The following is a 16,796-nucleotide window of genomic DNA, read 5'->3' as shown; positions in this document are numbered from 1 at the left end:
AAATGCTTTTCTAGAGACAAGGATACTGTAAACATCAAGTCCTCTTGGCACCTCATATTCTTAGCAAGTGCAAGAGAAGTCCTGATGATGGCAATGAAATAGCTTCTGTAGTGACCAGGTTGGAAGTGACCTTCAGTGTTTGTAGGTTTGTATGGCCTGTGGAACACTGCTTGTTTAATACCTCTGGGTGTCTGAAGCACAGGCAATACTTTGAGGTGTGTGCAGGATCCAGTGATGTCTATGTCATAGTATCAGTCAGGGTTGGAAGGGACCACAAGGATCATCTAGTTCCAACCCCCCTGCCATGAGCAGGGACCCCCCACACTAGATCAGGCTGGCCAGAGCCTCATCCAGCCTGGTCTTAAACACCTCCAGGGATGAGGCCTCAGCCACCCCCCTGGACAACCCATTCCAGGGCTTCACCACTCTCATGGTGAAGAACTTCCTCCTCGCATCCAGCATGAATTTCCCCACGTCCAGCTTCATTCCATTCCCCCTAGTCCTATCACTACCTGATATCCTGAGAAGTCCCCTCCAGCCTTCTTGCAGGCCCCCTTCAGATACTGGAAGGCCACAATTAGGTCACCTTGGAGCCTTCTCTTCTCCAGACTGAACAGCCCCAACTCTCTGTGTGGAGTCTATATCGTCATGACTGATTTGATGTGTTAGCCTCTGTTGAATTAGTTGGCCCTTGATCTTCTGAATGTGAGAGGCATGGAGCTGAGCTATAAATTAGAGCACCACTTCAGTGCAATATCATAAATAGGCATTACAAGAACTTTAATATCATGCTGCAATAAGTTCTCAAACTACTGACAGCTTTTCTGCCAGAAAGCTCTGTTCACCACATTAGAGAGCATCTGAGATGGCTTTTCAAGCTTGCTTCTCCTACTACTTGAGAAATTAATTAGCCTTCAGTTAGAATTAATGAACAGAATCTGTGCAGAGCAGATTCTTGTTAGTACTTGTCTCATCATTTGGATAATTATGTGTGTTTGTGTGGTCTGTAGTTGCAAAGCTACAAAATATTAAGAACCTGCAAACCTGGAAAGCCATGCAGTTTGAGGATTTGATGTGTCAGTGCATAAAACTTTAACAGACCCCTCCCCCCTTTAGGAACATTTTAGACCACCTCCATCATGATGAAACTTGAAAGCTGGGCTGTGTTCCTGCACAGCAGAAGCAGTTGGGCCATTTTGGGGACGCTTGGCAATGCTTTGGTAGATTGCACGTGAGCCATGCAGGCACTGTTTGTTCCCAGTGCTGCAAGTTTGCACTCTTAAACCACTGATGGTTGTTTTGCCAGAGTCCAGAGTCAATAGCATTTGTTACACTTGGGTAGTAAACAAGAACTTTGTAGCCTCTGAATCAAAGCAGAATGCTTCTATTACTGAAATTAACTTCTCCTATTGATTTTATTTTTTTTTTCCCTGTGTAACTTACAGAAGGATGATTTTATGTTTGATATACTTAATAGGCATCATTAGTACTTAAAGAGGCCAAGTTTCATCTTGTGCACCAAGGAACAGGAGGTAAAGACAGAATATTCCGCTCCTGAGTGACTCGTGGCACAACAGGGTAAAATGGTTTGGGGCTCTAATGGAAGGAAGATAGAGGAGGAGCAAAGTAAAGTGAGATCAAAATGCAGTTGCAAATGTAGTCAAGTGTGATGAGTAGAAAGGAGAGGAGTTGTGCAGATTTTTGCTTGTAGGGTAAGGGGCTACTCATGCAAATGTCAGTCGGTTCTCACTCAAAGGGATTCACCGGAATCCATCCCACCACACAGTGCAGCTGTCCCCTCAGAGCCATCTGCAGGGCTGTCAGATTGAATGTTCTGCCAGTTCTTCTCTGCTGTTCACACCCTTCTCAAGTACAGCTCAGTTTGTAAAGGCTGGATTTTCCTCTCTCCAGCGAAATCCTGCTCTTCACAGAGCGGAAGAGCTTTTCCTGCTCCCAAATTAACACATGAAAATGGAGGTGTGTTCAGATGTGGGGCATTTTGGTTCTTTGACAAAACAAGATGGAGCACAGGAGCCTTCCTTTGTAATGGATGTTTGCTGCCTGCTTATTTGTCTTGACTCTTTCAAATCATTGAAGTAGCTCTCATTCAGGTTAAAGATTACGATGTTATCCAGGACAAGAGGCTTCCACCCAAGCTATTTCCTGGTGTACTTTCCCATTGCCTAAATCCAGTTCAGTGATAAGTTGTTATGCAAACATTCTATTTGTTGATCTTGCTGTGATAGCCAGCAGGTTAACCGTTGGAGAATCTAGCTGCAAAAGCTGTGGAGGAGGATGTTTTGTCCTAGTTCTGATTTGCTCCTTTTGAAGACTTTTCAAAGGTAGAAGTTGCAATTGGAGGTTTAAACACCCTTCTTTTTTCCCCCGCTTTTGGAATAAGTCAATGGTCTCTACAGTGCTGAGAAGCAGGAGGGAAGGACTCTGGCATCTAGTACCCACTTTTCCAAATGCCAGTTGTGTGTTTGGTTACCATCTCACCACTTTGAAAACCTGACTAGTTGAATCTTGATGGCATAGAATGGGCCAGACAAGTCAAAAATAAGGTTGGTTAAACTACCTCATACTTGTCAAGGGCCAGAAATGTGGATAAGGAAAAACTTTGTTTCAGATGATGTACAGCAGTTTATTCATGGGGCTGAGCCTGCCTCTCACAAGTTGGGTAGGTTGTCTGCAGTCCCCATAAGCCTCATTTATGTTACTAAAGCCTTCTTGGTCTTTCCCAAAGAGAGAGAGAGTACTGAGTTACTGCCAAGCAGCCTTTGTTTCCCAGCAGTAAGAGAATAACTTCTCTCTTCCTAAATGAGAGCATTTAATGAAGTGAAAACATGGTGGAGAAGAAACCACTTAAGCCTACTTGGAACAAGGGCTGCTGTGGAGATCTGTGTTGATGGGGGAAGTTAGATGCAAAAAGCACAACTGTGCTGTGTGCATGGCAGCAGGGGCTGCCTTCCAGCCGTGAGGTCAGCCTGTGGAGGAACTGCATGGCCTCCAGTACTGGCTTCCCAGAGATGTTCCTTTCCAAAGAGCTGAGTACCTGTTTTAAAGATGCTTTTCCTTTCCCAAACTGCAGCCCAGCTGATGTTCCCCTTCCTGTGCTACCTTACCAGAAAACTAATTCCAGAGCTTTTGAGGTATATCCGCTCTAACCATCTGCCTCCTTCCACCCACACGCCCCTGAGCTGATTACTAACATGTGAACTGACATCCCTGAGACAGAGTGGCACTGAGATGCACGCTTCTTTGTAGAAGGATTTTTAAATGCATGTGTGTGTTATAAAGAGACTGGGGAAGAGCTGTGAACAGCAGTATATGGGAGGCGAGAAGGGATTTACTGATTTGTGAGAGTTAATCCAGAATTGTTTCATTCCAAATGCAGCTGCCAAGAATTTGATACCTCTTGGTTGACCTCTCATGAGTCAATGTTTTTCCTATTGATCTACAGTGCTCTAATGCAGGGGAAGGCAGGGGACAGAGGGATACACAGCTGCTGGAATGCAGCCTGCCAGGCTAGGGCAGCATCCTGCTTGAGTGATAATTCTTATTTCATGTGTGTTTATGAAAAATTCAGAAATTCCACATACTGGAAGTGGAAAGGAGAGCACAGAGAGTGTTAGCAGGGCTTGCAGATCGGTCCCCAAAGATGGTCAGGTGTTGCAGGCAGCAAATAAGCTCTGTGTGCATACACAAAGTGCAGTGCACTAGATTTGATTGCCAGGGTGAATCTCTTCATGTCTTCTCTTGAGGTGACCTTTGAGGATGTTCTGCTACTCTTGGAAGGTTGCTGTTCTAGAAATTTGGAGCAGAAAACATCAAGCAACGCCCCAAACAGCTGAACAAGCTAAGCTGTTAAGAAAGAATTCAACATGCTCAATTGTCAGAATAGTGGCAAATTCCTACTTCCTACTTAGGTCTCTTTGGAGGATTCAGCTACAGTAAGAGTAAACATCACAGTGTAAGATTGTTTGCAAGTTTTGTTACATCTTTTTTCTTTATCTTAAGTAGAGAAATTATTTTTGAGTCATCCTGTGGAAATACTGCACAGTCTCTAGCCTTAAGGCAGGAGACTGGGAATATGTTAATCTGGTCAGAGAAGCTGAGTAAATATTTGCATAAATGACAGACTTTCCCCAGCGAGGCCTGAGCACATGCCTATTGTTTTGTTAGCCCTGGGCATGACTTGAAAAGCAAAAAGCCAGAAGAGAGTCCTTGGCCCTTCTGAAAACCGGGTTGGGGTCATACCTACACAGTGTTCTAAAGGTGGTGGTTTGAAAAGATCCTGTTAGTGCTGATACCAGAATCCCCAAACTCTCGGGGCAGCGGTGACAGCAAGTCTTAATTCCCTTGGGTATGAAACGCGACTGCAGTGGATTTAAAATAACCTCACTTCTGAATTGCTTTCATGTCTTTAAACATAGCTGAAATAGTAGCAAGGATAAAAGTAAAATAAATCCTGTTATTTTGCCTCTGCTCTGAACATGAGTTGCTAAGGGAAGCAGTTGGAAAAGCAGCTTTAATACGGTGCTATTTTGGATGAAATTATGCTTGTCAGTGCTCTCACTGTTAACATGCATTAAGAAAGTTAAGGGCTTATATAATGAGCCTGTGAAATTGGAAGTTCAAGCTGCTTCACTATTCTGTGGTGAGGTTTTTTTTTTCCCCCTTGATGCACAATGCCAGCTTCTAATGCATGGCAGTACACAAACGTTCCAGAGGCTGGTGGGGAGTTGTCAAAATACATTATTAGGGAACAACAGAGTTGCAGGCTTAAAATCTTGTTCTGTTTCTTTTTGAAAGCTCTGCACACAGATGTCTCTTAGCCAAAGAGGCGTTGTGACTTCTCCTGTCAAGCCCAGCACCAGCTGTGGAGGCTTTGAGGATGAGCACGCCTGCACTTTTTACTACTGTTACAGACCAGAATCTCCACACACTCTGTTATTTAGAATTGTGGCAGAAGGAAATCACAAAATTAAGTAACAGCTTTGCAACATCCTTGTGCTCAGCTGTGGAGACCCCAGCCCAAGAAAATTGTGGGCCTGTTAGAGTGGGTTCAGAGCAAGCCACAGAGATGATGAAGGAGCTGGAACCCCTCTGCTGTGAGGACAAGCTGAGAGAGTTGGGGTTGTTCAGCCTGGAGAAGACTCCTGGGAAACCCTTTTTGGGTGGGGGCTGGTCTTTTTTCCCAGGCAACCAGCACCAGAACAAGAGGACACAGTCTCAAGCTGCACCAGGGAAGGTTTAGGCTGGGGGTTAGGAAGAAATTCTACACAGAGAGAGTGATTGCCCATTGGAATGTGCTGCCTGGGGAGGTGGTGGAGTCACCATCATTGGAAGTGTTTAGGAGGAGATTGATAGGGTGCTTGGTGCCATGGTTTAGTTGATTAGGTGGTGTTGGATGATAGGTTGGACATAATGATCTCAAAGGTCTCTTCCAACCTGGTTTATTCTATTCTTGTGGCCTTTCAGTACTTAAAAGGGAGGGACTTTCCTTTAGGGAGTGTAGTGATGGGATGAGGGGTAATGGCTTTAGGCTATAAGAAGGGAGATTTCAATTTGGTATAAGGAAGAAATTCTTCACTGTGAGGGAGGCAAGACACTGGCCCAGGTTGCCCAAAGAGATTTTGGGTGCCCCATCCCTGGAAGTCTTCAGTCAGGTTGGGCAAGGTTTTGAGCAACCTGATCTAATGGAAGGTGTCACTGCCCATGGTGGGGGCTTTGGAGCTAGGTGATATTTAAAGTCCCTTCCAACCCAAACCTCCTTAGATGCATTTAGTCCTACAGCAACAGCATTCCATTCTGGCAGTGAATCCATCAGGATTGCTTTGCCTTTGAGGAAATAATTGCCCTCTGTGATTGTAGCTATATAGTGCAACTGAAGTCCTGAGAGAAAGGTGTGTAGTATCTAATGACTTGATTTGTAAAGAGAGCCCCTCTCATACAGGAAAAAATGTGTGTCATCTTGTATTTATCAGAGCACTAAAGGAATGTTGGATAATGCAGTCAGTTATTTCCTGTCTGCAAAGCTGGACTTGAGACACAATCCCTGGTTCAGGACACCTTCATAACACAGAAAATGCCATTCAGTTGTAGTATTAGGAAAGAAGCAACAGCATTTGATCTTTCTTTTCTCTTCTCATGCTCTTTTTATAGCTCTAGTCTTGGTGATGCATGTGCAGCTTGGACTCATGTGTCTCTGACTGTGGTGTACCCCAAACTACAGGTTTTCTTCTTGTCCTGTGTTGGTCCAGGGTGAAGCCAGATCTGTGTTGCCCATTTGAGCAGCTTTTTTTCTTGCCCTCTCTGCAGCGTGAAGGAGAACTGTTTGCCACGTGTGGCAGAGGCAGCTGTGCTTAAATCAGATGGAATATTATGATGGGGCTGTGGTTTACTATAATCACTTTTTCTCCAGACAAGGCAGTGCTGAGAAATGATGCACTACAAGAACATATTGGCAATGGTACATGAAGAAATAAAACCAGCCTAATTTAAGAGCCCAATAAAATTGCCTGTGAACGGTTTTCAATACTCTCTGTGCCTGTTCTTCAGGGAGAAAGAATCCTGTGTCGCTGTTAATCACTTTCAAGCCTTCAAGTACTTTGTTGCTGTAAGCACTGAGCTTGCCAGCTTTTGGCAGATAATTATTTTGTTCTCTTCCAAGATGAACACATTCAATTCAGCCTTCCCATTCAGAACAAATTCTTCTCGGGCATTTTTATGCTCACAGTTCAATAAACGCTTATGAACAGGTACTGTTGTGATTTGCAAGTGTTCACAGGATAAATGGGAAACATTTGGGGAGCTAAGATGAAGAAATGCAGCAATAGGTGCAATGAAGACTTGCAAAGAGGCAGAGAGGAGGCTGCTCACATGGGGAAAATTTGTTATCATCAAGAAGCAAAAATACTTTGAAGAGAGTGAGGAAAACATTTTGAGATCTTCTACTCTCCTGTCTGTAACATAAGCTCCTCAAAAGAGAAATAAGCGGTAAAGGAAGCAAGCTGAAGAGCAGGAGTGCTGCTCCATTCTGCCTCTTCTGGAAATCTTTCCTGGCTGAGGACAACATTGAACTGCTGTCAATAAAATTAAAATAGGGATTAATTCAGCAAGAATGCTGGGACTCCTTCAGGGAAAGGGCTGAGAGATTCTTGAACAACAACAAAATATGCAGAGCTTCACCAAAGAAATAAGGGACTCCTCATACCCTGTGAATAGGACCCATCCTCCTTTCTTCTGGAGCTCTGAGAGGTTTTATTTTTCCCCCCACTGCTCACTGTTGTGTTATGACACTAATGCTCTGTCACTTCTATTGTGCACATCTCTCAACCCAGAAATTGTTTCTGTTCTTCATTTAAACAAAAGCAGCTGTGCACAGATGCAGAGCCTCAAAGAAGGAGCACGTGTGCTTGTTCACTGCTTGTACTTCTAGGGGGCTACAGAGGAGCTTTATGAACAATTGGGCTGCAAAGTGGTTTAAAAGCCTGCATGAGGGGAAAAAAGCTGCTGCTGTTTTAGTGCATTGCACCACTGGCACCGTAGTAACACTGTTCAAGCTGTGTTTGAACCCTGGTAACAAACTATTTTTGCTCTTCTAAAGAGAGAATTAAGAGACCTTTTCTCTCCCAGAGCCACCATTGCATATTTTCTGCAGCTGCTGCTTGTTTTCCTCCACACCCTCTCCCTCTTGGTGCCATTCCTGTGCTTCAGCCCAGCTATATTCAGAGCACTTAAAATCATCTCAAAGGACAGAGTGGATATTTTAGCTCTTTTGAAGAATTGCTTCATGTTCTGCTCTCAAATTTACTTCATTTATGTCACTGACATTTTCTACTGAATAGAGACACCTTGCATATCCTTCCTTTTCACAAAGCCAACTAGGTTCTGATCAGTATCATAGAAGCCAGGTTGGGAGGGACCTCAAGAATCATCTGGGCCAACTGTGTCCAGTTCTAGGCCCCTCAGTTTAGGAAAGATGTTGAGTTGCTGGAAGGTGTCCAGGGAAGGGCAACAAAGCTGGGGAGGGGTTTGGAGCACAGCCCTGTGAGGAGAGGCTGAGGGAGCTGGGGTTGCTTAGCCTGGAGAAGAGGAGGCTCAGGGGAAACCTTATTGCTCTCTACAACTAGCTGAAGGGAGGCTGTAGCCAGGTGGGGGCTGGTCTCTTCTCCCAGGCAACCAGCCCCAGAACAAGAGGACACAGTCTCAAGCTGTGCCAGGGAAAGTTTAGGGTAGATGTTAGGAAGAAGTTCTTCATAGAAAGAGTGATTGGCCATGGGAATGTGCTGCCCAGGGAGGTGGTGGAGTCACCATCCCTGGAGGTGTTTAGGAAGAGACTGGGTGGAGTGCTTGGTGCCATGGTTTAGTTGATTAGATAGTGTTGGGTGACAGGTTGGACTCAGTGATCTCAAAGGTCTCTTCCAACCTGATTAATTCTATCCTAACCTAACCTTTCTAGGTGATAGTGCATGTGGAAAGAGGGCTAAAGAATCAGTTACTTTACTGCTACCCCATGAATTAAAAAAGCCCAAGAGAAGTGGTGGTGCAGTAATGATGAGGAAAGAAAAGAAAGGGGAAAGAACTAAGTTATGTTGCATTTGAGGTTTGGGCGAGACCTTTGGAGGTCCCTTCCAACCCAGACCATTCTATGAGTCTATGATTCTCCAGCCACAGTTGTTCTGAAACCAAAATGGGCAAAGCTCCCATTTCCCTGTTACCTGTTTGACTGATCTTAATAAGACTGACTTAAAAGACTTAGCAGCTTCCTAACTGCCCTTCCCAAGTGTGCCTGATTTAACACTGTCTTCTGTGTGCCAAGTCTTTAAGAGATGAACTTATTTACATGACTATATCCTTTAAGCAGAATCAAAGCTATTTATTGCTAGCTCTGGATTATTGCAGAAGAGGTTTTTTATATTTTGAGAGGTCTGAAGTGGCCTCATTGTAGTGGGGAGCCTGCCTGGGTGCTGTTGGACAAAACTGTGAGCTGACAAACCGTGCAGTGACGTCGCCGCAATGACTGTGTACAGGGAGCTCAAGAGCTCCGTTAGCTTGAGAAATAGGGTTTGGAATGGTTTTATTAGACCTTTGGGAGCTGTATGAAAACCCTCTAGAGAGCTTGGTGAAACACCAATAATTGCCATGTGGGTTTTCTTAATCCAACACATAATTGTTTTGTCTTGTGGTATTTTAGAACTAGAGGGTCTTATTTTGCTGGCTCTGCTGACAAGATGATTGGCATTGCATGGAATGAGCAATTTCCTCTGGGGAGGGAGGGGAGAAATGGGATATTTCATGTGTTTTAAAAGTTGTTTAACCTGGAAAGGGCTATATTAGTGACATATGGATTGTTTGGAATGCACTGTGACTGTTTTTCAGCTGTGATGTGGACTCCAGGAGGGCTCAGACAAGGTCTGAAGTGCATTGTGCCTCCAAATGCTGGTGGTGTCAGCAGAGCAGCCTCACGCATCCCCTCAGGACTAAATTGTGATGATAGTTTGTTTTCTTCTCTTTCCATCTTTACAGGCATATGAAAGAAGGTTTCCTACATGCCCTCTGATCCCTATGTTTGTTGCCAGTGACACTGTAAATGAATACAAGAGTGAGGATGATTCCATCCACGTGATTGAGCGGCGCTGCAAGCTGGACATCGATGCACCACGGCTGTTGAAAAAGGTGATTAGGCTGAAGTGCCTGTTTTATACTTCTGGTATTCTTCCACATAAGTATTGTACCTTAATGAATTCTATCTCATCTTCCTCAGATTGCAGGAGTGGATTATGTCTACTTTGTCCAGAAGAATTCTTTGAACAGACGAGAAAGGACTTTGCATATCGAAGCCTACAATGAAACCTTCTCCAACAGGGTCATTATTAATGAGCACTGCTCTTACACAGTGAGTAACAGGCTCTTGGTGGTGCCACAGATGGAACTAAATCAGAGTTTATATTTCAGGACTCACAAAGAGAAGCTGTGTTGTTCTTGGCTTTTGTCTTGCAAGAAAAAATGACGGTAACACACCATCATGAGTGCTAATTGTTGGTAGTGCTAAATGTAACATACTTGCTTGAAGAACTAAAGCAAGCTTGGCACCCTCTTGCTTGAGCATGTTCTCAGAGAGCAGAACACAACATAATTTGCTGTTTGACAGCTCTGCTTAGGCAAATCTGTGGTCCCAGTGTGGGACTTGGTGAGGCTGATGATACCCTGACAGAACTGTTAAAAGTTCAGCACAGTTTATTTGCCTTCTGCTCAGCTCAGGCAAATGTTTAAGTCAGCTGTGTTTTAACCTAATTCTTTCCATCACTCTTGGTCCTCAGTGCAGACCTTTTCTGCTACTAAGGAGTTTGGTGCTGCGCTTAACTGCTGTGCTCATTATTTTTTCTGAATGACTTAGCTAGCTATGCTCCTAAGTTCATACAGCACACAAGTGCGGCACTGAAACTTCAAATTAATGTTAAAGGTCACATCAAAGCTAGAAATATTTATTTGTCTGGCAACATCCTTTTTTTCATGCAGTTTTCTGTTGTGTGCAGAAGATGGTTAAAAGGCCACTGGATGTCAGACCCACTCAACACTATCATTTGATTGCAGAAATAACAATAATAAACCAATTATTTCTAAGGCACATTCAAAGATACTTTTTCCACCTGCATTTATTTTTTTCTGTGAAAGCTCTGTTTAAGCAAGAGAAATGCTAAACAGAAGATTCCATGTGGTAAGTTTGTACAAAGACACAGCACTTCTTGCCCTTGCTGTATTTGATCAAGGAGTTAGTAGGTAAATACAAGCCAGGTTTGGAATGGAAGAATAAAGTATTTTAAGAAGTTAATTCTTATTAAAGTTATTTTATAATTGAATTTATGAGAGGAACAGAAGGTTCTTAAATGTTATTACTGTGATTTGTACTTGTTTGTGCTGTGCAAGCTGTTCTTTTACCCCCACCCCCCCCCACTCCCTAATTCAAGAAGCAAATGAAAGGAAATGTTTGGATTTTGTTCCTGTAGTTGTCTCCTTGTAAAGTGTTGATACTGATCCCAATCAATCTGAACATGTTTTGATGGGGAAAGGGACCTTAAGGCATCAGGACAGCTGAATGCCCAGAAATCCAGCCTTATGTAATGTTTGTGTAGCCACAAATTCAGAGCCCAGCCTGGAAATTCCTTGCACAAGTCTTCTTTAGCTGAAAAGAGGTTAGAAAACAGATTTCCCTCAGTGTATCATCATCAATCATGTCATAGAATCATTTAAGTTGGGAAAGATCTTTAAGATCTAGTCCAACTGTAAGCAGTAAAATCTCTGTTTCAGGATTGACTCTCAGCAAGCTAATGAGCTAAGAAGAAAGCTGGAAGTGCTCTAAGCTTATTCAGCTGTCAACAGAATGAGAAGCTTCCCCTTCTTTCTGTACCATTATCATAGGACAACAAAGGAAAATGGTTTTCAGTCTACAAAACCTGTTTGCAGTCTGCGCAAACATGTCTAGACTACAGTGCTTGGAAGTGCTCGTGCTGCTGTTCTCAAGCTGGCTGGCCTCAGTCTGTTGATCTAACCTGCAGCAGCACAAAGGTCACTGTGGAGTATTTTGACCTGTTCCACAGATACACTACAGTCACAGCCCCTATCTAGCACGAGATAAGAGTTATTTGAAGAGATGTATTGGTCCTTTGGCTCTTGCCTGCTGCACTAGTATTTCTTCACCCTCTCCTTTCTTGTCAGTGTGGTGGCCCTGGGACTAGAGGAAGGCCTCCTCAGCCTTTTCTGCAGTGTCACCTTTTCTGAACCATGTTTGGCAAATGGAGCAAAAGGCTGTATGTTCCACTTGAATGCTTTTGACTCTGTGAACTTGTAAAATGAGAAACAGTCATTACAAATACTGTGAGGAAAAAGCACTAAATGGGTAACTAAGCTGTATGACCTCCTTTTAACTAACAGGTTCATCCTGACAATGAAGACTGGACCTGTTTTGAGCAGTCAGCAAGTCTGGATATAAAGTCTTTCTTTGGATTTGAAAGCACAGTGGAAAAGATTGCCATGAAGCAGTACACCAGCAATATCAAAAAGGTGAGCTGGCAGTCATGCAGGAGGTGCCTGGCTCCCTGTTACCAACAGACAGTGTAGCTGCTGCTAAGGAACAGGCTGCTCTTCAGCCTGGGGCAGTATTTTTTGGCGGTCTGCATTTTAAAGTGGAATCTCTAGAGAGGTCTGACCGCTTAATAGGTTTTCAGCCCAGTCCTTTCTGTGTCTAAATGAGTGTCTCTAGCAGCTAAAGTAAGTTTTCCTTTTTGAAGGGAAAAGAAATAATAGAATACTACCTGAAGCAGCTGGAGGAAGAAGGAATAACTTTTGTTCCTCGCTGGACCCCTCCTGTTGCATGTAAACTGGAGAGCAGCACATCCCACACCAGACGGCTGGTTTCACCTGCTATTAACATACCTGACTCTGCCACAAAGGAAGGCTTGAACAACAAGGAGATCCTCAACACCTCCAGCAGCCCCTCGGAGCCCACAGCGGGAACCCCTGATGGTATGATGGAGGGCTATGAGAATGAGCCCTTGCACTAAACCATTACATTCCTTTTGCTGCCCAACTACTGGGCATGAAGCTGCTGTCTTAATTAAGACAGTTGGACTTTGGCAGGAGAGTGCCGAGCTGAAGTACACAAAGAATATGTTTCCCTTCATGTTAAGACATTCACATTCCTGGCTCCAGTCACAGAATCACAGAATGTTAGGGGCTGGAAGGGACCACAAAAGATCATCTAGTCCAACTCCCCTGCCAGAGCAGGATCACCTATACCAGATCATACAGGAACACATCCAGGCTGGTTTTGAGTATCTCTAGAGAGGGAGACTCCACAAACCCCCTGGGCAGCCTGTTCCAGTGTTCTGTCACCCTGTTCCAGTGTTCTGTCACCCTGTTCCAGTGTTCTGTCACCCTGACAGGAAACAAAATTTTCCTCATGTTTACATGGAACTTCTATGCTTCAACTTCCACCTATTGCCCCTTGTTCTGTCATGGGGCATCACTGAGAAGAGCCTGGCTCCATCCTCTTGGCACTCACCCTTTACCCAACACCTCTTGTGTTATGTAAGCTCTCATGTAAGCTCTCATGCATTTTTTGCTTTTGCATGCCCTTTGATAATGGTGGTTTCTTTTGTGATGCTTGCATTTGTCACCCTGATGAAAGAGCTTAAGGTTACCCTGATACAGCATCTTCCACTTGCTGTTTGATTTGCTGTAAGTGGATTATTACACCAATTGTTTGGGCTAGTCCAGTTTCTGCATCTCTTAATGGCTGCGTTTTAGAAAATGAAGAGCAGACACAAGTGGTAAAACTCTTCACTTTGCTGCTGATTAGGTTGCAAATGAATGGCCTACTTCTTGCCCTGAATTTCTGGGATGGATTTAACTGTAGGAATAATGAGGAGGAAAGGGCTGAAGGCTTCTCTGGGCACTGTCTTCTGCTATACCCTCCTCCCCCAGTTAATAAGGGAATTTGGAAAAATCTTGCACTGTGAGATTTAGATCAAAGCTTCTCTTAAGTATTTCCAGAAGCAGCAAGCCCTTTGGTGCTGTGGATTGACAAATCTGAATCTATTGGCAAAATGCTTTTATAAATATTTGGTTTTACTCCTCTCTTAGCTGCAGAAGAATGACTCCTTTTGCTTCACGATGATTCTCTGTGTTGCCTTACTCATCTTTCAATTGATTCAAAGAAACTTTGTTCTGTTCTGACTGCACAGAACACAGAGCAGCTGCTTCTCTGCTTCAGATATCAGCAGACAGGATCACTTGCCGTTTTGACTAGGTCAGCTGAGGACCACTCTAATCACATGTACATCTCCTTGCAGACAAGCTAGACGCAGACTACATCAAGCGCTATCTGGGTGACCTGACACCAATACAGGAGAGCTGCCTCATTCGACTGAGACAGTGGCTCCAGGAGACACACAAAGGCAAAGTAAGTTACTCTTGGTCTCTTGTGTGATACACAAAGTGGACCAGATGGGACATCATGCCACAACTCCTGTGTCTAACAGTTCTTGTTAGTGGTCCCCCATGGTCAGAACCTAAGTCTGTACAGTGGCAGCAGATGAAGTTCATTGTGAGTGTCCAGCTGACATGGCCAGCAGAGGTGCTTAAATGATCAGGGTGACAGCCTCTCAGTGTTAGTGAGCAGCACAGGGGAATATCACTTTTATAAGTCTGCCTCATTCTGCAATAACCTTAATTTTACCTTTCTTTGTTTTGGCCAAACATCATCATCTCAAATGTATGTCCCTAAGTGCAGTACTGAGAGGGAAGCTATGTGGCCACTTAAATCCCTCACAGCAAGGCTGGGGTTTTCCAGTGCATGTGTCTCAGCTTCCTTTTACTTTGCAATGAAACACAGCCTGTGTTTTGGCCCTAGATTCATTGAAACTGAACTGGTTTAGTGTATTCACACAGGTGTAAGTGATTGCATTAGAGTTCATGAAGTATTTGTATCCCTTCTCTGACAGGGCATACCTGGTTTTGTTGCAAACAAAAACTGATTTGCTTGAGTAACTCGGAGGGTTAATTCCATCTGGGCTGCACCTTCTTCAGCTTCTGTTGTTTGTTTGTTTGGTTTTGTTCTTGTTTCAAAGCTTGAATCCAAAATCAGGTGGTGTTTTGCTGTGGTTTTCCTTAACAGATCCCAAAGGATGAGCACATTTTAAGGTTTCTGCGTGCCCGGGACTTCAACATTGATAAAGCAAGAGAGATCCTTTGCCAGTCACTGACGTGGCGTAAGCAGCACCAGGTGGACTACATTCTAGACACCTGGAACCCTCCTCAAGTGCTCCAAGATTACTATGCAGGAGGCTGGCATCACCATGATAAAGGTAAGCTCTATAGGGTGGATCCTGAACAGCCTTTTTATGGCCTTAATTAAAGGTGTCTGTTGTCCCTCCTAACAACTATCTTCCCAGTCAGCTCTAGTTATGTACTGAACGCATTTAAATCGATGTTGCCAACTCCTCAGTTGGTGGAGGCAGATTCCTAGGTCCTAATCTTTCTGACTAATGCTGAAGAGCTCTGCTTTGCCAGTAGCTTAAAGAAAGTTATTAGTTGCAGTTCTGTAGTGCTCAGAGATGCTTAGAAGGGTGTTATGCAAATGCTGAGTATTCCCTTTCAATGATTAAAAGATGTTTGTAAATAAGTGTATCTTTCTAATCAACTTATTTCTGGTGTTGTGCAAGTCTGCTGATGGCATAAATGAATACTTATTTGGCATTACAATCAGCTTAATGATGAGAAGTGAGATGTTGCAAAAACATCAAATAGAGCAGGTTTATTTAAGAAGAGAAGCAGCTTTGGCTCACTTGCCTTTGTATGGTGATCCATGGCCAGAGCTTTCAAACACGGTTGGCTGTGCCTGACACCCTCCCCTATCCCTTTGCTTGCTGTATCATGTGCTGATCTTGTTACTGACACATACATAGAAATGAAACATTTTGGAATTTGTAGCTTGAGGCAAGCTGGGCTCTTTAGATAAGGAAACAATCTTACTGTGAGCTATCTGTATTCTGATGGAGTCTTTTCCCCACTAGGCACCGTTGTTTCTGCTAGCTCTTCCTGGTGCGTGAAGCGTGTGAGACAGGACAGGACGCTGTCAGCATTAGTGGCCAGAAGACAGGGAGGACGCAGCAGAAGTTTAATCACTGTAAAGCTGAAGAGCTTGAATGGCTCTTCCCTGCTGCTTTGGGTTTGACAGCCCTCAGACTGAGAAAATGAAAAATGAGAATATGCTTGGAAAGATTGCAAGGGAACAGAGCTGGGAATACATTCTGGCTTTGTCAGTGCCTTGTCGTGCTTTGCCGACTTCCTCTGTCAATAGCACGTAACTGGGTCCTGCCAGGGAGTAGAAAGGTACAGAATGCATCAAAGGGTTGTTTAATGTTTTTTTGAGAAGTTCTTCAGTCTTGTGGTGAACTTCATGCCCCCCTCCCTTCCCCTCCAGTACCTTTGATCTCTCTGCAGTGTGCCCACAATGCTGCAAACAGAATTTCAAAACTGAGCAGCTCTCTATAATTTAAATTTTTACAGTGGAAGGTTCCTTTTTTTTAAAGCTTTCTTTCTAGTGTTTCCCCTTTCCTCCTACACATGCAAAATGTGCCAGCTTAGGCCAGCTGAGTTCTGTACAGCTGTTAGCACCAAAGCAAAAAGGCAGCAGGGATTGTGGAGCATGTTGCCTGGAATGAGCTGTTAGCGCAAGCGAATACAAGTTAGTCTTTTGGCTTGCAATTAGCACAGCTTTCTGTACATCTGAGTGGCTTTTATTTTGACAGGGCTGTTTCCACCAAACAGGGCTTTTTAAGTCACAAAGCTCTAATGGGATATGAAACACAGAGTGATAAGGCAGCTCTGTCAGCTGAGACCTTGCCTCGCGTGTCATTTGGGTGGAGCAGGGTTGGTAAGCTGTTGGTTTGGCTTTGGATGCTTGTGCATCTGCAAGGGAGGGAGACCTGCTGTCAAGCTTAATAACACTTTTTATTTAGAGTTTGGAAAGCTAAAGAGCACATTCCAAGATAAGTGTGTGCTGGGGTTAAAACAACACTTTCTCTTAGACTACCTAATAAAATACAGAGCAGTGTGAGCTTTCACGGGGGTAGTGTCTTTGCCGAGTAAATCATTTGCTTTGACTCTGCACTTTTGGTTGTTTGGGTTTTTTTGTTGGTGCTTGGGTTTTTTGGTAACAGCATGTCTTGAGAGTTTCTTTTTCATTGTGTCCCAAAGCACATAATGATAATTTGATACCTCTCTGC

The 16,796-nt window shown here is 43.8% G+C and overlaps 1 protein-coding gene across 1 annotated transcript in view; it reads left to right on the top strand.

Annotated features, from left to right (window-relative positions):
- The window catches only part of SEC14L1 (SEC14 like lipid binding 1), a 47,212-nt gene that overhangs the window by 17,369 nt on the left and 13,047 nt on the right, over positions 1–16,796 (top strand). The window contains exons 3-8 of the mRNA XM_068151432.1: positions 9,535–9,684; positions 9,773–9,904; positions 11,941–12,069; positions 12,297–12,531; positions 13,860–13,969; positions 14,684–14,873. Of these exons, the coding sequence (XP_068007533.1) occupies positions 9,535–9,684; positions 9,773–9,904; positions 11,941–12,069; positions 12,297–12,531; positions 13,860–13,969; positions 14,684–14,873 (946 nt within the window). The remainder of the gene's footprint in view (positions 1–9,534; positions 9,685–9,772; positions 9,905–11,940; positions 12,070–12,296; positions 12,532–13,859; positions 13,970–14,683; positions 14,874–16,796) is intronic.

The sequence above is a fragment of the Melanerpes formicivorus genome, unplaced genomic scaffold (assembly GCF_026170545.1).
Source record: "Melanerpes formicivorus ecotype bairdi unplaced genomic scaffold, bMelFor1.0.p_v2 SCAF_21, whole genome shotgun sequence".
NCBI lineage: Eukaryota > Metazoa > Chordata > Aves > Piciformes > Picidae > Melanerpes > Melanerpes formicivorus.
The sequence above is the reverse complement of the archived record's forward strand: the minus strand, read 5'-3'. Positions and strand labels throughout refer to the sequence as shown.